Genomic DNA, 25,082 nt, shown 5'->3' with positions numbered 1-25,082 from the left:
ATGTTTTTCAATATTCCGTCGTCGAATTTAATTAAATCGATACGACTTTCGTACACTGAATTATGATACTAAATAATATTATGTTGCATCGGCATTAAACATTTTAATCACTTTTCGTTTTAATATCGTATTTTTAAATCTACTATTTTTAACAGCAACACCGCCTAAAATATATTAAACAAGTATTTCATCGTATGAAATTTGAATATCCTGCAAACGTATGCTTGTGTACAATGGTATACACCGCTATAGTATTATTACTTATAATAATTTCATCTAAATATTTGGGATTCAAATAATCGATGAAGATACAAATATGTTATTATCCTTTACACCTACTTAGGTATAACTATGTTGTATGTGCATTATACACTGATACAGTCATACGATGCAACTCTGTGGTTCGTCGATTTCCCTGCAGGATTTTTCAAACTAAATACTACCCACTTTTAAGACATCCATAAAATGCAAGCAGTAGTTTCCGAGTATTTTATTACATAGGTTAGGTAAACCGCAGTTGTATGTAATTCATAACTAATATTTAATAAATATTTCATAACATAATGTACACAAGAAAACGTATTAACGAAGTCGTTTCGTGAAAAACAACTTTTTCCAGCATAAATAATATATTATTATGCTTAACATAATATAAACACGATATATTTATGGAAAAAGTGAATGCAATATATTTCGTATTTGTTTATTTATTTACAACACAATTCTATCTCTTCCTAGGCGAATGAGCACGCCTTATCCCGATCGGGATCGAATAAGTAGAAAAACATTTTCCCTGTTGGCCCGTATATAATTTATAATACATCTTTACAGGTTAAGGCGGGACCTATATGCATATTATATTATGTAAAAGTGCAGCAGGCTTGTGACCATATTATTATATATACTGATGAAAAAGTTTTTTAAACAGATTACTCTTCTACAATCGACCCGGCCATCGTAATTTTTGTTTGATATTTTTCTTTCATTCGAAAAGTCAGAAAATATATTATACTATACTTTTTTTAAGAGAAACATTTTTCAAAAATCTGTTACAATTTTAGCAATAATATATTTATTTTAATAATGAAGTACCAACTTTGTCCTTCTCGTCTTAAGCTGTAGGTCATAAAAATTTCGTCTATAAAAATAATAATAATAAAATTACACAATATATTAAGCACACGTACTATTACTATCACTCTGATTTTCAGTTAAAATAATATAAAATATATGATCATACGAGTACATTAGGACTTCTCTCTTTCTATTCTTTGTATTCTTTATAATTGAGCATTGTAACTTTTATTATAACAAAAAATGAAAATAAATTGCCATTTGATTAAATTACCAACTTTAAGAAACATTAATGTTTCCTGTCTGTTTAGTACGTAATGACTGGTGTTACTTAAATATTTTTATATAATAGTATGCACTATAATACTACATAACCTTAATAATAATTAATCGAGACTCTTGTTCATTTTTTCTATTTTTATTTTAATTTTCAAATACATGTATCTACCTATAGCAAACTCTCGATTTTATCTCATCAATTATCGCACTGTAGATTATTATTTCATCTACAAAATTAATATAGCTTATTAGCTTATCAAAATAATTAAAAAATATATATATTTAATAATCGATAAATCAGTTTTAATTTCCAATAGACCTAATATTATTATTCCATTTTTAATTAAATATATTTTACAATTAATTACCTTATTACAATCAGAATATGCGCAGTGTTTTTTTTTTTTTCATTAAATTAAAATGAAAAATTAGTATTTTAAAAATAGTTTTAAAAAATAAATATATAATATTATATTATGATAATTATTATAAATTAATACTGCACGCATTTGACCAAAACTAAATATTAAATAAAGTAAAATTTAAAAGTACCAGCTGGTCAACGTACCTACCTACTTATTGCCGATTAGTCCCGAGCAGTCTACGTACATAGATCGCCCGCATAACGTTATAATATTAGTATTATAATCTTATAAAACAGGAGTAAGTCACTTACGCACAATATTGGTATGCATTAAAAACAAATAATAGTAAGTCGTAATAATAATAACATATAATACGCCGAGATTACAGTGCCCATATAATAATATTATAAAAGTGCGTATAGAACACAAAACAAACGACGATTGTTATAAAACGTCGTAATACGATATAATAACGCGCATAGACGTATTATTTAGTATACGAATCGTGTGCGGTGTAATGCGATTTGGAGCGTTTAGGTGTATATAAAATTGGTCATTTGAGCGCACTATGTGGGTTAGTGGTGGTATTTCTACGAAAGGGTTGTTGTCACAATAGAAAAACGATCGCGTCTTAAGCCCTCGGCATAGTCTATATAATATGTGCTCTCGTCCGGTAATCCTACTCCGACAAAACGCGTTAATATCTCGACCTGCACGGCCCGCCTCGTTGTTATATTATTATTATTTTAACGCGACCGTCCGACTGACTGAGAGAGCGTTTAAAATATTCCACACGTGGTCCGAACCTAATCTTTTTGCTTTTCCGCGGCGTTCATCGTCGTCGTAGTAGCCGTATTTTAGTAGTTTCGTATCACGGACTGTTACATATCGGTTATCGTCTCGAACGGCGACCGCGAGTAAAATAGACTGCTGTAATGATAATAATACCATAATATACCGTATTACTACTTACTTAGGTACTTATTAACTAAAAACTCTGAGAAATGACGCAATAGAATTTTATGTTAGCGGCAATCTTGAAACATACATCATTACAATATTATTATTCTCTCTCGCCGTTATGTTATAGACATATTTTTCCAATTTGAAGTGTTATTTAATACATTATATTATTATATACGATTATTACGAACGATAACGAATAAAAAAGAACGTTTTATTATTGACGTAGCCTATTAATTCTAAACATTTGATAAGATAACTCGGACACAATGCTAAACTAATGCGGTCCGAACGGTCCGATGCGTCTTTCATCGCACCACCATCATCATCATCATCATCATCATCATCATTATATCTTTCGAAATTCCGACTGGTAAGTACTATAGTTGTAGTAGTGTGCACTGCCGTGCGGACGACAATAATTCGAAATCACAACAATGCACTGCAGTACTATTATAATCGCTCGCAGAAGAAAATATCGTTTCAACATGTTATTTACGAGTACGTTCGTTTTTATACTGCTCTCAAACTCAGCTTTGTACTTTGTACGTATATTATTATTATAATAACGTATTAACATAATAATAATTGTTAACACGTGCGCGAGCTGTACGGAAAACATAATAGAATATAATACGAGATTCGTAATGAACCTCATCGCCTTTGAACTTTATATTACGGATTTTATCGACAACTGTTATTCTATGTATATATATATATATATTTTGGCTTAATCATAATCGATTCGTAGTGCGTATAATATATATTATCACCCGACGTGTAATTACGACGAATTAATCGGTCTTTTGATCTTTTCAATTTCTGGTTAGCAACCGCGTTTCCTTTAAGGATGTGCCGTTGTAGCGCACGCGAACTACGACTTATTATTATTATTATAGTGGTATAATATATTGTATTATTCGAGCTGGTAATATCCGAAATTGAATTTCGGCAGACGGGCCCACAAGTGTGTGCGGGCGCGCTAGCGTTTTATGGGTAAAGGATGACGCGGGTAATACGACCGACCGCTCAAATAAATAATAATAAAAAAGAAACGCGTAACGATCGAATGCACTAACAAAATTTGTTTGAAATGAGAAACAATTTTTTTTTTCCCAGAGAAGTTTTAAACGAACGTGCGGCGTGTATACACATACACAATATTACGGTGGTACGTCGACGTGCGGCGCGTGCGGGCGGTAAGTAAATTGCTTTGGCCTGCAGCGGAAAAACGTACATAATATACACAACGTAAGTTTATATAAAATATATATATTATATTATATGGGAGAGCGAAGATTGAGGTGGCGGCGTAGCTATATGTGGCCCTATGTATATACTACCGAAGTATACGATATTCCTTCTTTTTGCGACTTGCACGCGACACGCGCAAAATCCATACCTACTATACACAGGTTTACTATATTCTGCATACCGATATCGTGTATACAGCCATATGACATTATAATACTTATTCTCGGCCACTAATATTAATATTATATTGAGAGTTGTGCGTTTAGACGAAATCAAATGTGAGTGAGCACGATTTCAGTGGCCGATTTGATCGAGCTACGCGTCAGATGAATAATTTCCAAGGGTCAAATGAACTTGGTCATAAAAATTTTCAAATTACATTTTATATTTATTAATATTTATGATAGTCAAGAAAAAAATCCCAGCAGAAAAATATCTCCATAAAAGTATGTATATTTAAACAGATTTTCAAAATGTACCGACACTTAAGCGAATTAAATTTTAAACAACGCCAACGAATAGTTTTTTTTTTTTGTGATTTACACAAAGATATAGTATACACTATATCAATACATATAAATAACTATTAAATGCAATTTTATGTCCCTGCGGGTTGTTTCGATTAAATTCATTTTTTAAGACACTATGTGTAGTGAACCAATAATGATTTAAAAAGTTATTCAATTTCTTTACAGTAGGTGATGTATCATACATCACCAAAACACATTTTTATTGCAACAGATCGAAACAATAAGAGTTGTATCTCAAATCGTATAGGCACGTATTGTTCGTATTGTATCAACAGTATGTAAACATGCGTTTACTTCCCTAGCTAGGTAACAAAGTTTAGTTTAAACATCTCCATTGAGTAACAACTTCTTATGTTCATAAGTACCTAAGTGCTTATATTAAGTTTACAATGGTAGTGAAAAAAGTAATATTTAGACATTTAAAAACGAGAAAAAGTGTCCAATTAGATAATACGAGTACCTACAATTCGATGAACTATAAAAAACACTCATATAAATCAAACAAATAAAACCTTTTGTTAATAGTTTTATTGAAAAATTTAAAATTACAATTTACATACATAAATAAGCGAAGAATTGATTAACTCATTATTTTTTTATTATTTTCCTTTACAAAACAATTTTTGTTTTACACGAATAATCACTACAAATAGTAGGTACTCGTATTCAAATGTATTAAAAAAGTGAGCTCAAACGACCCATGGTAATTTTAGGGTAAAAAAATGTCACCCGAGCTCAAAAACGGGCAACGCCCTTATTATACGGAACGGTCTCCAAAATAAAGTTCCATCTTCCGCCGCCCGCATAGTCAATTGTTTAGACCTTGTCGACTTGGCCATTGTACACATAACATTATGTAATACCTATGTGACTTTTAAATGTACAATATAAAATAATATATTATTATAACATTATTTAGTGTGACTCTACAATATTTTTTTAATATTGTGCGGTTGCTCTATCGAAACAATTGAGTGCTGACTGCTAAGTGGTGTACAATACAATATTGTGTGTAATGCATGAAAAAGATATCTCCACATTTAATAAAGATACTGTCCCCCCGACCTTATTTTAGTTTTACAAATTCATTTTTCATTTTATACGCGTTGATTAAGCACAGATTTAAACAGCAACAGAATCCCTCGCTAAAATGTACTGAATTAAATAATAATATTATAGTAGAATATATTTATTTAGCTTTGATTTTTTAATCAATCTTTATGTAATTATCTTATTAGGATAAATTTCAAAACAATATTGTAATATTTTATAATTTCCCGTCGAAAGATACGTTTAAATTGTTTAAGTGGATTCGTTGATATATTTGCGCTTTTCACTCATTAATGATTATTATACTAAAAACGAACTTTTATATATACTCCGTCCCTTATTTTATTCCAGTGGCGGCTCGTGTGCTTTGAAAGTGGGAGGGTGATATGAAATTGCTTATTTATGGAAAGTCTCGAACACAAATAATATTAACAATAGTTAATTAATTAAATCCATTTATACATATAAATTATTATGTATATTATTTAGTTATTATGCTACAACCGCACAAAGCAAATAATAAACACAAGCAAGTTTGGTATCTGTGCACATATCAAACGATTAAAATCATCGCCCCTGCGGCAGTATTATTATTGTGTTCCCCCTTCTTAGTTTTTGTATTCCGATCATAGTTATAACGAGTGACTTTTAAGTTAACATCAAAAGTTTTAACATCGCCCAAGCATCGTATTCGCTGCTCGCGGGTCCTGGAAAATTGTTATTGGTAATCGATTCTTAGAAGCTACAGTCGCTACAGTGTTAAATGATTTATTTTTAAACTCCTCTTATCTGATAATGTTTTCATAATATTTATTAATGTAAATATAGGAAACACAACTTTTATTTTTAAGTTTTTTACAGTATTATACTACAATATAAATTTTAAATTTGATATTAAACATATAAATAAGTAATAAATGATAATTTTAGAAGGGAGGCGATCATCCAATCACCCCTGTTTACGATCTGCCACTGTTTTATTCAATATTGAACATAGAATAAATCAAAAATCTTCATTAAATTTTAAAAATTTATGTTTCATTTTTAAACTATTATAATGTATGAGACGATGAAGTAAAAAGTGTTATAATAATCAAGTCTTAAAATTGTGTGTTACAAATGTTCAATATGATCTAACTATTTGCCTAATAGCAAATACATATTTCTATTACCTATTATATGGCTATATATTTTATGAATTATAGTCTTAATACGGTACCTATTCAAAATAAGATATATTTTGTTTTTGTATTTAATCATCTCGATGCTAATTGACTGTAGTTTTTTAATCATTACAAACGCTCACAAGACTCATTTATAAGTGACGAAAAGAAGAATAAAAAATAACCGATAATTATTTCATTAATATGAAGTTTAATGCAACACAACTAACATGTATAGGACAAAAATGTGCATTGTACATGACAATGGTCCACGCTATCGCGTGATTAGTAGCGCAAAGTATAGATTATATAATAAGTATAACCAATTTACGACGGAAAACGTTGAGTTATTGACAAAAAATAAAAACGTACCTAATCATAATATTTGATGTCAAGACAAAAATCTACACCGTAAAAATAACGGTAAACTGTTTACGTTATTGGTCGTACTAAAAAGTAAAAATCAATTTATCACTATAAACTATGTTTATACTTTTAAGTACAGTTACAGTGAGTTACACAGTATTATTATTTACCGACTTTGTGTAACCACATTTAAACAAATATAAAACTGTATTCAAAATTACAGTTTACATAGGTATCAAAGAGTTAAATTCAAATGTCTATGTTTACGTTTGATACTTTTAGAATTTTAATTCATTATTCTACAAAATAAACAAAATATGGTAATTTAAAATATTATAATATCGATTATATTGTACAAATCGTTGTATTTGCGTAAGTTAAACAAATATAAACTTAAATCTACGCATGTTAATCACTCACTTACTTGACGTTATTATTTCATAATAATAATTTCATATTATTTTTAAATGACAAAATTTTGAATTCAAAACTCAAATATAAAATGAATTATAATACAAATATAACATCATATTATGATTCAAATTTAAATTATATCTTTTTATTTTGTTATGGCACTACCTATGTAATTATAAATAAAAGCCCAAAAATAATATTATAGTATAATCGTACCCATTTAATAATATTAATGATAATCTTTTAAAGAATCAGAGGCAATATTGTTATCAATAATCATTGAATTACAAGAAATTATTAATCTGATTCCAAAATCAACCTTGAAATAGAAATTTAAATACAAAGAATAAAAACAAGTATACACCACTGACCTCATAAGACCGTTAAAATTAAATTTTATCCAAAAATTTATTATACATTATAAATTATAATGGGTTGTAAATTATAGGTAGAATTATGTCTAAAAAATCAAAAATGTAATAGTAACTAATTCTATTAAATGGACAACTGGTTGTTGATTACTTTGTAAATCATAATAATAATCGTACATTATCTCTCGTGTACCTAACTATAAATAAGTATAATATTATTAATATCATATTATGTAATCGATATTATGCCAATATGAATAATTTTTTTCTTCGTTTTTATGTAACACCTACGTCCTACATGAAATAAAATTATAACGTGACAAATAATCGATAAAAAAAATAATAAAAATAAACTGCGACGGTCTGTAATTCCATAATAAAATGTTATAAACTATAATAAATTCATCTTAAATGATCACGAACGGTGGCATATGCCAAACACGTACACGTAATAATAATGTAATATTAATCGTCTAGAATTAACATAATATGTATACCCATTGTAATATCGATATTGCAGCATGCGTGCAGTGGAATATTATTTAGGATTTCATCAAGGGGATACATAGATATTGTGAGGCCCGCACCGTTTTCAAAATGTATGGTGGCTTATATTACTATTACTTGTATTTGTATATATTGATAAAATTAATTTCAAAAAAAATATATATATTTATTGACCTTTAAAACATAATATTTTATTTTTATTCAAATTTTTTTTTATAGATTACTGGGCCTCACTGAGATAACTCGGTCCGGGGTTATCTATATTTTAAACATGTTTATATTTCATACATAATGTTTACAATTAAAAATTTGATATAGGTACTAATGTAAAAAAAAAAAATAATTAATTAATGCATAATGTATATTATGTAGTGTATAAGAATTTAACAAAAATTTGATTAAAATAATAGTATATAAATTTAAGCAAGTTTATAAATCACACATGAGCCAATAATAAAGTAAAATATGTTTATTTTAAAAATAATTTGAACATTATTGATTATATATTTATACTTTTCATTTACTTGAGAAATAGGTAAAAAAAAATATTTTTTTGTTTTGACGATTTTATTCATTCATTAAGCACGTTTGATAAAACATACAAAACCAAAAATATTCACTATTTTCTACAATTTACAACCAGAAATATGACTGTATAGTGTATATATATAAAAGATTGGTATATTTATTATTTATAATGCCAAATATGTATAATAATATAATTCAATTTAAGGTGTAACTTTCAGAAATTGCAATTTTGATTTTTCATCAGGAGATCGACTTTTCAATCAAACCGGAATTAAAATTTACTGACTTTCACTTAATGTCCTGTTTTTGTTTTGATTTTCAACAGACAAATTAAATTTGACTAATGTAATAGTCTAAGACTAAAAAGATAATTAAGAAAATAATAACAATTTAATTATAATTGCAACAGCAACATTAAAATAATAACGATTAGCTGAATTAGTTTTTTGTCGTTGTCAAACATAAGATACAGATGGGACGTTTATAGTACATATTATAGTTCGATGGTTGCGTATTTTGTATACCGACACATAGTGGAAAACATGTATTCCAATATCAATATTAAGTCAGTGGGATAAATAGAAAAACCAATGATTGATGATAATATTAATGTTAACCCACGGCATAAATACAAGAGAAACAAAATTTATAAAACGGATTGACATTTAAAGCACCTAATAAAAATGTACATTTATTTCGTTTAATTTATGAAAATATTATGATAAAAGGTACAACACTATATTAAAATCACGATATTTCAGTACAGTTCAATGACAAATACTGAAGTTACGATAAATCCCTCGAATCGCGTCCTCCTCTTCCTAAATACGCCTCTGCACTCGTGTGTACCAATATTATAATATCTAATATATCATAGATTTCGATAATATTATGCGTATAGCATTGGATACATTGCGAATAGTGCAGAATTTAGGGAATCGTAGTCCGATAATTTTAAAGAGGCTACAAATATTAGCTTACGATAATTTTATATTTTTACCTAATACAAAATAAGATATGATGGCTATACACGCCTTTATTTATTTATTTTGTTGAACAAATTCAAATAAAAAAACACCAAAGTGATACAGAAATTTAATTATTTTTTAAGAGGAGCTGAACTCTGAAATAAACAGAGTGGACCGAGTGAACCCTACAGTAAAAGGTCTTATAAACATACGGTTACTTAGCGCACATAATAATATAAAATTATTATTATATTAACATTATTATTATTATGGTCATAGAATTTTCGGACAAGCGGTCAGACTTTTCTATAGGTACTTGCCGAATAACTTTGAACTAGGCAGCCACAAAGTCTGACCGCGAAATGCTTCTGTGTATTACAATAACGAGCAAATTGTTCTATACTAAATATACCGCGTATAAATAAAATTAATAATAACGATGATGACGACGATAATACTAATAATTACAACAATATTGCAATAATAATAATAGTAATAAGAGTCTCCGTCTGTCTGCTAATGTAGGTGTATTATTAATTATTTAATAATAACGATGGTATTATACGTCTTATATAGCGACACGATGATACCTAATAATTATAACCACAGACGTATTATATGTATTGTTTCGGCGGGACTTCCGATATTAAATTTATGAAACGATATGGGCGAGCTAACAAAATGCAAATGTGACCGTCGAAATTTAAATCAAAAAAATAAATAAATAAAAATAAAATAATAAAATTCTCTAAACGATTTAAATTTATTATCATTATTATTATTATTGTCAACCCTTTTTGCATCGCCTCGATTAGCCACCGGTTGCAGCGCTAGCGCTCACTCACGCACGCGCGTTTCATTTATTGTATTTTATTCTAATGTTATAGCCGTCCCGTTCTCTCTCCACTCGGCACTCGCGCTCCACACTCGGCCGACGATGACGACGACGTTGCGACGTTCATTTGGCTCGCGTGTGCCGTACCGGTCCCGGTGCGGCGGCAATCGTTCGCGTCACGCACTAGGCCACTGCCGTTCCCTGATCGCCGTCTGCAGCAGGACTCCGAGATCGCCATCACGTCCGTCGTAAGTATCCTGCGCTTTCGGTAATATCTCGTTTTTAACACTGTACTCTATTATTATATTTTATTATTGCTGACGTCCCGCAATTATTCGCGTTTCTCGTCTTTTACACGCAAACGCGAGCGAATTTCACACCAAAAACTTCAAACCACGTGTTATATAATTATATATTCAATGCTATTGTCATTTATCACGCTTTCAAAAAAAAAAAAAATAGACACTAATACTACACTCGGCGGAGAGGTACGAAAATCGAAATTCGGGCTCACGAGCGAGACTTCCACCGCCCTTCCCATCGCTCCTCCACCTCTCGTGTGTGGGCACATTTCGCGTTGGTTGAGAGCTTTTATTTGATGCCATCGCGCATAATCAAAATAAATCGTGAAAAGTTAATATTTCTATAATACAAAGAACATACATTAATTGTGTATACATTTTTTTACATCATCAATTATTATTTTGCGAACCATTTCTACGCCACCGTATACCCACTTTTTCGGCGGTAACGGTTTTTTTTTTATATTCATATTATATTGTATACAATTTCAAACGAAAATACGTATTTTCAGCGTGCCCCTTCGTTCTGCCTAATTATATCCCTTGGAACATTCTTAGTTCTTTAACGGTTATGGATCGCTGATGATACGTTTTAAGTAAGTCTGACCGTGGACAATGATTTTGAGCCGAAAGAAAAAATCATAATAGCGGTGCATTATTATATCTAATTTATTATTCAAAAAAAAATTATTAACTATATGTCTATATCTAATTATTTGACGGTCAATATAATATTATCGCCCGCTAATGATGGCATTGTATATCTGATTATAATAATATGTTATATAACTTTTGAGCAGTAAATATATTTTTTTTTCGTTAACAACCATAACATTTCCTGTTCATCATTATGACAATGTTATGACGCACGAGTCTACCTACAACGAGTGCATAATATACGAGCTCGTACAATTGTATGATAATATTCAAAACAAAAAGATAAAATAACCGCTCGGAGTTGGTCACCACTAGCCGAGCATAATAATGCTCATCGTGGTATTATTATGTAGTCAATTCAAACGTTTATTTCAAATTACATTGCTAAGAGTAATATATGTATATAGAGTATAGACGGTACGAGTGTACGACAATATTACAATATTGTTATTGCCACGCGAGATCATTGATCCAATCAACCTAGTGACCTTATACACACATCATGTTATATTTTAGTACATTGAACGTTCCAATAACGATACACATCGCTTTGTATAAATTAATCCGCGCGCGTTTAATTTTGATCGCCTGTTATGGCATTTTGTTTTCTAATGTGTCCGGCCACGAAATTAATTTATCTTGGCAATGACGGTTAGACCGTTTGGTCGTTAACGGCGTCGATAATTATGATTCGTCGCAGCTGCGCCCTTTCTCGAATTAATTTCTATACAGCGTCGAAAATCGAGTTGTATTGTACCTATGCTGCAGTGTATTATACGATATTATATCCCCTAACACCCTGCACGCGTCTTTTTTTCGCCACGGCGTTCTCCCCCCGCCCTCTCAACACTTGGCCGGAACAATCCGGAAAAAAAGACGTAAACGGATTTCCAAAGTTTTTATGAAACTTACCCGAAGCGCATGGAAGTTTGACGTCTACGAATATAAGGATAAACGACTCCCGTTTAAAATCCCATCATCCATATTTGATTGCGGTTTAGAGTTAGTGGTATACTTTTGGGGTGGAAAAAACGTAGACATTTTTATAACATAATATTTTACCGTTATATTATGAAGTTTTATAGGTACATTCCCCGCGTTTAAATGATTATACAGGTTAGGCGAAACTATGGAAGTCGACTATTACTGAATAAGTAAATTTGTTCACTAAAATACTAAAAAAATATATAATATATAATATTTATCATGGTTTTCTCCATAAAAAATCGATTACGAGTCGATACGGCTCACTAAAATTTTTCTACCTATCGATTTTTAAAAACAATTTTAATTTTTGTATTGGTATACTAAGATAACAAACTCTTTTACTGCAGAGGTCGTCGTGCTTATAATTATTATAACCGTTCCCTAATAAATAATAATATTATAATTTACAAGTATCTAATTATCATATTTTAAATATACCTACCTTAAATATTATTTTATATTTGATGTCATTGATCTTATAGATTTATAATACAAATCAATAAAAAAAGCACAGCTTATGAACCGAAGTCTTATCTTAGTACGTAGTGTTAAATTACACACCATGTTTAAATATATTATTATAGTTCCGATACAAAAAATATTAAATTAAAAATCTATTTTGAAGAATTACACAATATAATTTCCATTTTTATATTTTTTTTCGAAAATCTTTTACTTATTACTTTTTATTTAGCTTATTCTTGTACATTGCTTTGTTTAATATTTATTATGAAATAATATTTTTGTTTGCCGATCAATATTTGCTTTATTCAAACTTCCGTAAAGTATTGCTTTTGTAATTTCGACTATCAACTGAATTTCGAGCTAAAATCAACTGTGAAACAATACCATAATTTTAATTACTGAATAATAATTACATGTCAAACATATTTATTAAAATAACAATCACCATATTAGTTGGTAACTTACAGTTAATAATTAAAAAGTATTTTCGGTCGCGTGATAATTAAACCTGTATATAGGTAATAACGTTACTGGCATTTGTGCAGAAAGCATATTTTATTAAACATGTTACAAAATGTTACATTGTATTATATTATTAAAATTTTATTTTTGTCGCATTATAATATGTCAGAAAACTTAAGAACAAAAACATTTTAAGCCTTTATTGTAGACTTAGACTACAGGATAATGACCAAGTGTCAAGTATACATGACTTAAAATGTGATATTTTATTGAGTTTTTATTCTTTCTTTCTATTTTTTCTTTTTTTGTTAGGAGAGGGAGGAGTGACAATATCGGAATGGCTTTTGTCATTTTTTTTCTGGGTCACAGTGACAGGTAGTCCTGCAAAGTAATTAAAACGCTCGCTCATTTTACAAGTCTGACAAAAAGCTACAAGCAAATGAAGGGCAGAGGAAATTGAATAGTTTTCTATTGTGTTCGACAATAATTAATGGCAATAATACCGTTTTGTAATTTTTTTATTATTATAACAGTCATTGCTTCCTACATAATGAATTTCCAAATCATTCGCAAATATTAGATATTATATTACTGACCATCAATATATTTTATTACATGCGTACGACTCATGTTTACAATATATAATATACATATAATATATATATATATGTATGATGTATATGTATATGCATAAATATATATTATCTACAATCCACCAACATATTATTACATGATTCACTCGGACTTGCAACACAAAAAATATGTTACAATGTTTTACAGATGTTACCCTGCAGGAGGGTCGTATTGCACACGCCTGTCCGCACCTGGAAAACGGTAGTCTTAAATATTATCTTTATTTGTGCGTGCACATGAATGCGGCTGCATACTGAATTTCGCAACCAGTTAAATCGCTGCACACTCTATGGCAAAATATATCACTCGGTTGATTTTTTTTTCTCTTTTTAGAAGCGGTTAATTAAAATCGTATTTCCCCCTTTTTTATTGCTGAGCTATACCGGCGAATGCGGCAGGCATTCTTGTGTAATCCCTTCGGGCAAGTCACCAACTCGTGTTTAATTCTATTCTAAACAATTCGTTTGATGTGCTCAACTTTTTCATAAAAGCTGGTTGACCGTTTTTATCTCGTAATTTTTTTTTCTGAAAGTTTGTGGGACTGTAAATTGTATACAGCAAACTACGTTATATTCCTGCGGTGAGTTTGGCATAGTTATATTATATTATGTATATATACATATTCGGGCGGTTTTTTTTTCTCCGGTTAATACGCGCACTGCCGTCCTTCCAGAATTGCCTTAAAGTTAATTAAAATTTTATCCCGAAACCGGGCTTACACATTATATACTATAAACAACAATGAACCTAACTACATGCATAATGTATTTGTGCTGTGCCTCTGTAGTATCGAATCTATCCCTTTTGCCGGGAAAGCTTTTAATATTGAATTTTTATCGTCACGAAAACGCCCGATGGACGAGAATTATTATTATTATTATTATTATTACTATTATTTCTGGCTCGGTTCACTGCTACACAATAATTTATCAAATGTGTACGGAACACATACTGTTGCACGGTGCATACATAAGACACGCAGCCAGCTGCAGTCATCCCTATTATATAGTTATAGTATATACATGTATAAATATTTTGCAATGTGCGGGTCGAAGGTAGCCGTTATACTTGACCGCCATTTTTTGTCATCAAACGTTTGATTTATGGCCGTGCTTGTCACATATTAATAATATATTAAACATATATATAGCTACCCGACTAAAATGAAAATGTCCACCTCGACTGCTGCTAGCAATGTATGAAATGCGTTCAAATTAAATAAATGCCACCATGGAGAACGTAAATATCAAATTACCACTGTCACTGTCACTGTGTCATACTAAAGCTGATCTTCAAATTAAATACCATTCGAAATTCCGACGGTTAATATAGAAACAAAAACAAAATATCTATAGCGTTTACCAGTGTATTACAGTTGAACTTATCAAAAACAAAGGACACGACAAAATCTTACTACCGTACGATAGTACATAAATCTTTGTATTTTATTTCACAAATTATTTGACATTTAAATTTCGTCGTTTTCGTTGCTAATAATCATAAATGATTGCGTTTATAATGGTAGCTGGAGGTGAATGTCGGACGCTTAGTTACCTATTCGATAATTAACATAATTTATAATGTGTGTACACTGTAGTCTACAATAATTATAAGTCTCATTATCAGTTCGAGTTACACAGATATAAGATTATACGTTAAACGGTTACAGTTCAAACATAATAATTGTCAATTAGTTTGCTATGACGTAAAACGTTTAAGTTTAAAAAAATATATATATTAATGATAGGTACCTAATAGTATTTAGTGACACCACGTAAAGTTCAAATAACCTATCAAATCGTACATCGTATAAAATATAAATGGTGGGTGATATATAATGCCGTGACCGAGACGGAATTTAAAATAATTATTGGTATAATATATATTTTGTGGTTTTATACTTTTCATACAAAACACTGTTTATCTATATTGTTATCGATTCACTATTTACAAGGATTTATAGCTCGTGTTTAAGACACGTGTGCTGGAAATGTAGAAAAATGTTTACCATAAAATGTTGTTATTTTCTTGTAATACGTGTCGGCTGTTCGTTTGTCAGCGACTGGCTTTTAGCTATAGAATGTTGTAGATATTTATTCTTAAAACTATTTTCGGCGTTTCGAAAACCGTTGTATGTTTCACTTATTTTTCTTACATATTACCCTATATCGTGTTCTTATACTCTTCCGTCGTTGATCGCACGTCATAAGTATAAAACCGAATATAATCCTATTGTGTTGCACAAACAATAGTTACCCGGAATACTTAAAGGGCCTAAACAAAATAATAATAATAAGAAGAAGAAGAGAAATACGATAAATATAAATCAAAGGGGATAAAAGCGGACGGGTGATACGTGACTGACGCCAGCCGTCTCTAACCTTCTACCCGGCCGTTCTATCGTCCCTCGTGGAAATGTCTTTACAAAGTCTTATGACCAAAACGCACGTGGTAGGTATTCTGGTTGTGCTTGTGTCATTTAATGCCCGTGTAAACAATACCTACGATAATATAATACATAATAATATTATATACGGTCGCCACCCTCGGGGAATGCCTTTGTTGTGATAATTTTTTCGTCCACACGCGTGTGCATCGTACGCGTAATCGTGGATTTTCAATCGTTTTACATTATTTTTACAAAATTTAGCACGCGCCCGCGATGTATTGTAACGTACGCAATTGTATATGTACAGTATTATGACGTGAATAATGTGTATAGGTACAGGGTGATTCACCAAGCATTTTCAGCCCCCTTTTCTTTAACAATTCATTTATTCAAAATCTGATTTTTACCGTTTTTAAGTAACTATGTATAAACTTAAACACCATATTTTAAAAGCCTTGAGATTTCTGTATGTTATTTAAGGATAATCCTACACAGATACAAACTTCTATTATTCAAATGAAAGAACAAATTTTTTCTATTGTATATTATTTGACGGATAATTTTTGTGAAAATTTTGACGTATCAAAATCAAAACTCGAACGAATATTTTTTGAGTTATTTCATTTTGTATATTCTATAAGGATTAAAATTAGGTTTTGAAGTACGTGGAAACTTTGGCGAGTTTATGATATTAGTAAATAAGTATAATAAACACTAGATCTCTAATACTAAATCTATTTTGTATTTTATAAAGCTATTTTAAGGACAAATAACTATTAACATTTAAATAATTTAAAAATTACTCGTAGAAATTTTGAATTAGATACATCAATATTTTCAATAAAAATTATTCGATAAATAATTTACAATAAAAAACAAGGCTCTTATTTGAAAAACAGAAGTTTGTATTGCCACGTAACACTTAATATAGTATAATCTATACAAAAATGTTTATGAATTTATAAATATGGTCTTTAATTAAATAAATTTTAAAATTTCAACATTCAAAATTTGAATAGATTAATTATTAAATGAAAAAAATCGAGGTGTGTAGCATTTGTGAATCACTATATGTGTACGACCGTGGACCGGGCTGTTATTCGAGATAGATCGTCGAGCCGTCGATCACCACGGCCGTGGTATGAAATCTTTCGAAAGCAAAGTGAAAAAAAAATAACAATTAAAATTATGACCGAAATAATCATAATAGTAATAATGAGCCGCGCATTAAAGTTTTTTTGTGAGAAGAATGAAACGGATCTCGAAAGAGGGTGATGGAAAGAAAATTCGACACGGGTTTTATTTTAGCGAAAAATTTGCGTTAAACTATTATAGATAAGTACACGCGCGGAAAGAAAGCGCCGCCGTTTGCCAATCATTCGTGTATTGTTTTTCTTTCATCGCGTTCCTGCTCAGTACGCACCGTAAGTAGGTAGATCCGTGCGCGTATTTCACACAAATATTTCTCGTTTAACCAAGTCTGAATTTCCGTTTTACGGTCGAGCCTCTTTAAAACCATACATTTTTATATTATTATTTCATAGAACCCACACGCGAGTTTTCGACGCGCCCGTTGTGCAAACGAGTAATCGTGTTGTATATGCGATGCATTATGCCGTCGATCGTCTCGTAAATAATTATTTACAGCACTCGTATTATTATTATTGTCTTTGATCGCCGGAATTCGTCGACTTTTTTTCGAAGAGGGAATCTGTTCTCTTTTCTCTTTTTTCTTTTTTTTACCGACCAGGTGTTGGTGGAGGGTTTACTGCGTGTGTATGCTGCTTTTATAAACACAAAAGGGGACACCCCCTCCGTGGCACAGCTGCGCCCGTTATACAGAGAATCAGCTGGCCCGCAAAAATGTGTGTGAGAAACGCTGCAGCGACTCGGCCGTACGCCCGAAATAATGTGTCTGTGATTTGTACAAAAAAAAAAAAAAAAGAAAAATTAAAAAAAATCGTCTGTATATTTGGTTCATCGTCATATTATTATATACACAATGTGTATGCGTGTGTGTCTGTGAAAGTAAGATGTACGAAAGGTTTTTTTTTTATATAATATATAGTATTGTGTATTATCTCTAACCTTGTGGGTATAAGCACGCACGCATTTAAAATTATTTAATTGATTTTTAACTTGAATATTTTTTACAAGACTGGTCAAGTTAATTTTTATACGCTTGTGACCTATTATATTTTTTATAATTTTATTATCATAAAACATATTTTAATTAATTTAGATTAAATTTAAAAATAATAATACTTAAATTCATAACTCTCATAGTATAGGTTTTACGCTTTTTACATTTCTTTATCGAGTTTTTTATTTTATTTTAACTATAAGAACTATTATTTATTCGATAATAAATTAATCACACGCTGTAGAGTGCAAGTAGGCACACATACGAGTATAATATGTATTGTTTGAAAAAAAAAAAATAATTATTATTATAAGAAAAAATATCATCAAAATTAATATTTCTCACAACATTCTAAGTTTTATTTACCAATTAATAAGTACGTTATCATTAAGTAATGCATACGACAAAACGTGTTTCTGGAAGTATAAAATACGTATATTTCATGTCGTGTACTTGCAGCATGAAGGTGGATTGTGGATTATGATTGCTTCACCATATAACCACTATAACAAATTGTCTTAATTAAGTTTGCAAATTATCGTTATAATATGATATATTTTTGTTTGTGTGATGTAATTCTAAAAATAATTCGACTTGAAATTTCATTTATACAATCAACATTTGCATGTCATTTACAAAAGTATAAAAAACACGTTTCACATTGTAACCACGCAATTTCTAATTTCTTAAAAAAAACGCAATACACCGCATATAGGTAGTGTAATTTTAAAAACTTTTAATGTCGGTCAATAATTGAATTTTCAAACAAAAAAGTTGTACAACGGTTTCAATATTACGACCTCTTCCTCCAGTTGATTGGAGGTGGGTAGTTCGATGGAAGGACTACAGGGCCGGCTAGGAACTCAAAGTTATTCGTTTCGAAATCGAGCGAGAGAAATGTAGGGCGACGACGAGAACGGTGATGTTTTTATTATAGCTATAGTTTGCTACGGGTGTTTATTTTTTAATTATTTCTGCCCCTTCGTTTAATTATTACGTTTGGAGGAAAAAAGAAAATTGAATTCAATCATGCGTAAGCCGTAAAAAAAAAAAGAAACCACTCTAAACTCTAGATGTATAATATAACTATCACTTCTCATTGAATATCACTGAAATGAAAAAGCATTTATTGTTTCGATCAAAAACTATACGATTTGAATAATTATAATAATAATAATAATAATAGTTGTTATAATAGGTACCTCATTGAAAAAAACAGACTAATTTAAACGACGCTATAATAATATTTTGTTTGATAAAAAAAAAAAAAAATGAAAATTTTATAATAATAATAATAATGAATACAATACATGAATAGATATAATATGCATAAATTATATATTATTTAAGTTATCGAAAGAATAAAAAATGGATTTAATTACGGACAGCGGTATATTGGCTGGAGCTGACTGTGTTCTACGCCAAAGAATTCAATAAAATAGATGTTTTTATTTGTATTTGTTTTATTACAGAATAATGTATATCGTAGGACCATTATCGTAAATAGTAAATCGTTCGCTGTCTTTGTTGTTGTTGGCGTACAATATGTCCCGGAATTCCAATAACTATCCTAGTGAAAAATCGATATATTTAAAATAATGTGAGCTTTTAAAACAATTAAAACAAAAAAATTACTAAACATTTATCAAGTTACAGCAGTATAAGTATATTAATATATATATAATTGTTGCCAAGTAATATTTTGTTAACTTATTACTAAAACGAAAGATAACAATAATAAATATATTTGAATTATGATGTGAAGCCGAAAAATCAAACTGGAATTCGGTTTTCGAAATGTCCAAAAATTTAATTGCACAAAAATAATCTTTTTTTTCCGAATTTTCAAAACGTATGCCATAAAAGCAGAATTGTTTATTTTATTATAAGTTATACCGTTGAAAAACCCGCATATAAATATGTAAATTTATTTTCAACGGAGATGCATAGGGCGATACGAGACTTTTGTTGGGACAAACCGCATATTATTGTAGTGCGGGGCCAGCCGTATTATGAATATTGTGAACGAATTTGGAGCAATCAAAATGATTGTATAATATAATATATATTTATATATATACGTCCGACAGATGTTGTCGATTTAATACGACGGAGTGAAACGTCGAATGCGCTTTTAATATAATAATAGTAATTCTGAACAGTATAGGTATACACAACGGTACCAGCACGGGTAGTCTGAGTACCACTATTTTATTGAAAGTATAATATAATATTATATATCATGATATAGTTATGATAGCATTATTGTATTATAACGGTTTGGTGTAATATACATATATTAATACGATATTGTATAAATTTATAATACCATATAATATCGACAGCCTGCTGTTTCGGATACATAGTAATCCGCAGACGTGGCCGCGTTCGTATTTATTTCGCGTTCGGTTTTTAGGCGTATAATTCGATAAAAACGGATTTTAAAACCGAATTTACAGTGCAGTGCGACGTATTAAGTATTAATACATTATAATATCGTGTGTGACCCGACTGCGACCGCAATCGCGTCCGTACGGCCAATTTTTTTTCCCGCGGTCTTTCGTTGTTACACGCGCACACAGAACTGTCGTCAAAACAATTACTTCCGTCAGTTTATTTATTACGTTTATAAATAATGCACATAATGTATTTTATAACCGTGGTTAGGGCGTAAAAAAAAAAAATCGTTTTTATGGACTTGGTTTGTATAGGTATTATAGGCGGTATGTGTAAACATCGCTGTCAAATCAACAATAACATTTCTATAAGAATGGAAACAAATGTTTACGAAAAATAAAAAATAAAATCTTAATTACGTGTAAACTTTTCGAAGGTTAATCGAATAAAAACGTCATTGAAATAATAATAATAATAATGTTATAGTATGTTTCGACTGATATAATTGAACATCATGACGGCTGCGGTGACGACGTGGGAGCGTCGACCACGCAAAGACAAAAAACAGTAGTGCAACGTTCATTATAATATTATAGTAGTATAATAGTCGTGAAACACATGGTGTAGGATAATTATTATTAATATGTTAGTGTGCGCGCACGCGCGAGTAAGTCAGATTAGACGACAATAGCGAAAAGCGGACGTTCGCGATGATTATTATTATATTGAAAGAGCGAGCGTGTAAATTATGATATTAGTATATCTGAATATTTCGAAGCGACGCCACTGCGACTGATGGTTATGCGCGTACTACTGCTGCGGCGAAACGTTTCAACAGATTTATACGTATTTTGAAAACTTTTTCTGTTGTTATATCGACACGACTGCGATGTCGAACGCGAATTTGATCGTTTCTTCGTATAATCGTAACGCACAAGGCGTCGACAAATTTAATTTGTATTCGAAAATCATTTTACAATATACATTGCGCACAATGTCGGCGCGGTTAACCATATAGTGCCTAGGTATACGTTCCACGTCTTGTTTAAAACATACTCTTATCGTTTCTTTTCGATGTTTGTAGAAGCGAAAATACCAGAACGGCTGCAGACTTCGCAGGGCCTTTCGTCTCGACCGTGCGGCGACACGACGACGATTCACGTCCTACAACTACCTACAACTGTCCTGACGTCGAGTATCGCGTCGGCGAGGATGCTGGCGGACGGACCGCGACGACGACATTCGCGCACACACCTCGAGAGGTACGCACAATATTATAATATTTACTATAGGTATATAATATTATATATAACGCGCGTCCGTTCTGTAACAATAAAATATGCGCGTACCGCCGACTATCGCCGTCCAGTTAACTCGCACCGTGTCTGTGTCGTAAATATGTATATTTCGCATATATACCTATATATAATATTATACACTTATCGTATGCTGTTGTGTGTAATGTGTATACCAAAAGCATCAGTGGTCACGTAACGCGTTGTTGTTACACTATTATCAATAATACAGATATGTAGAGAGAGAGAGAGAGAGAGAGAGATACGTTTATACGATATTATGTATATTAGTTAATTGTATAATACGTGTGGTGTGTGTGTACCATTGCAATCGTATAGGTAGCCGTTTCGCGTGCTCGACTTCACAGAGTGTTGAATGTAGTAATGCGAGTACAACACAGTAGGTACACATATATAATAATTCACACTCTGCACACGCATTGCAGGTACATAATATTACAATATTAAAACAACGTCCGTCTCGAGCGCGCGCGCGCGTGTGTGTGTACAATTTAATATTATGCGAGCTTATATATCTACATAATATCACTATAAAACGTATATAGGTGCATACTCTCTCGTATACCGGGGTTATGTTATAGTGCACTGTATATATTAATACATAATATAATGTTAATCGCATTACGCGTTGTACATTATTGTGCTGTCGCATTCTGTGCACCTCGTTCCGAGCGCGTTTTACCGTTTCGTCCGCGAGCTTTTTGTTTCAATTACTGTACACGCGCACGTTATCCGTATCCATATAATATCGCAGGACTCGGTGCGACTCTCCCTCGGGTACGAGATTCGAACGCCGCCGCCGAACTTTATTTATGACCGTTGTCCGAGTGCCGCCCGTACCCTATTTATTATATATTATATTATTATATAGTACGCCGTATATACCGTTATACCTACGTTCCTCCGCCCCCTGCCCCGTGTGTGCGACTTTTTAAGTATACGATAATAATATAATTCGGTAAACCGTGTGAACGGCTGCAGTGACGATATACCGCCGCCGGTGCGACGAGAAACGGAGAAAAATGACTCGATCGACGACGATCGTACACAATATGGCCTCCGTTGCTCGGACGTGTGCAGGGATAGACGAGCCCCGAAATTTATTTTCCCGTGTCGTTAAATATAACGCTGTCGATTATACTTTTCTCGCGCGTTTCTTGCAATCGATCGCACAGTGCGTGTATACGTATTTATTTTGCCGAGGGTAGATAATAGAGGTATTACGTGCGTACACAGTATAACAGGCGATAAACGTCGTCGTAAAAGCACAGACGTTTATATAACAATAATTAATATTATTTGTACTTTTTTTTTCACTACGAATTTCGTACGATTTTTTTGTCACGCGCTAGCGATTCCGAAACATCTGTTGAGCGTGCGATTACGATTTGTGGTGAATATCGATGACCTATGCGGTTTTAAGATACGAAACGTTAAATTTCCGGTCGATTTATCGCCATCGAAAACGATTTCTGCAAAAAATTACAAACGTGACGGAGTGACGTTCAAACACATGACGCATTAGATTCGGTGCGTGCCGTCTGGGGTGTGAGCGTATTTTATAATATAATAACACAGCTGCGGGAAAGGGTGGTCTTAGAACTGCGAACGGGGCCGCTCGCATTACTATTTCGAACTGATGCAGTCGGTTAAACTATTCATTTGTTATTCAAACAGATCATCAGTAAACCTCTAGTCCCGTGCGTGATGATACTTCTCGTCGCACAGACTATAACCACCCAAAACGATAGCCGCCTTTGCGACGCGTATAATGGTGGTAAAAAATCGTACGAGACCAAAGCCACTCGGAAATCCAAATCTAAAATGACGGCTGTGTACTCGATAATTTTACGCGAATACAATACTTCACACCTGGCACGCGTAAATTCGGTCTATATAAGAGCGGAATGATGATTAGGCGTTGCGTTATATTCTCACCACCGCTCCTAATTCGGTCACAAAAATACGACACGAACACATTGCATATAATATTATACTATAGGTACTTGTACATTGCGCATATAATATTGCCGATTTATCGTGTTTTTAAAACATTGTTTGTTTTGTGTTTCAGACGTGCGTGGAACGCGAAAATATCGTTTCGCATACCGGTCCTTATCATTCTTCGCCTTGTGTGCAATTTAAACAACTGGACGGAGAACTGATAAGGGCTGGTATGTCGATACTGCGCCGTGTAAGACCTGCCCGACGACAACGACGACAGAACTACTCATACCATTAATATTTTGTACAATATAATATATTAGTTTATTTTGTTGTGATGTGTCTTAAATCTGATATATTATGCGTCCACCTTGGAGTTGTCTTTTTAAATTATTCCAATATGAATAGTATGGCTATACCACATTGGCATTTTTGGGTTAACATGCAAATTACAAAAGAATAAAAAATATATGCAAGTACTTGATATTCATTTTAAACACAAACTAAAGTTTGTATATTAGTATTGGGAGATACTCACTTAAATATATTTGATTATTTTTTTTACAATATGTATCATTTTTTTAATATTGTTACATTTTCGTTAGAAGTAATAAAAAAAAAAAATGAGTTGAGCTACTTTTTAAATTTTAATCTCAATATTGAACAATATTTTTTTATAATATTATTTATTTATAAATATTACTTAATTACTAAAAAAAA

At 31.5% G+C, this 25,082-nt stretch overlaps 1 protein-coding gene across 2 annotated transcripts in view; it reads left to right on the top strand.

Moving 5' to 3' along the window:
- The window catches only part of LOC114122278 (uncharacterized), a 35,117-nt gene extending 10,276 nt beyond the window's left edge, over positions 1-24,841 (top strand). Inside the window, exons 1-4 of one of the 2 annotated variants that reach the window (XM_050206530.1) lie at positions 3,806-3,932; positions 10,720-10,915; positions 22,187-22,364; positions 24,493-24,841. In XM_050206530.1, the coding sequence (XP_050062487.1) occupies positions 10,770-10,915; positions 22,187-22,364; positions 24,493-24,660 (492 nt within the window). In that variant the 5' untranslated portion in view covers positions 3,806-3,932; positions 10,720-10,769 and the 3' untranslated portion in view covers positions 24,661-24,841. Of the gene's footprint in view, positions 1-3,805; positions 3,933-10,719; positions 10,916-22,186; positions 22,365-24,492 lie in introns of those variants that run through there. The other variant, XM_027984884.2, reaches the window with a different exon arrangement.
- The last annotated feature ends 241 nt before the right edge of the window (positions 24,842-25,082 follow it).

This window comes from Aphis gossypii, chromosome X (assembly GCF_020184175.1).
Source record: "Aphis gossypii isolate Hap1 chromosome X, ASM2018417v2, whole genome shotgun sequence".
NCBI lineage: Eukaryota > Metazoa > Arthropoda > Insecta > Hemiptera > Aphididae > Aphis > Aphis gossypii.
Note: the sequence above shows the minus strand (reverse complement) of the source record. Positions and strands in the feature narration are given on the sequence as shown.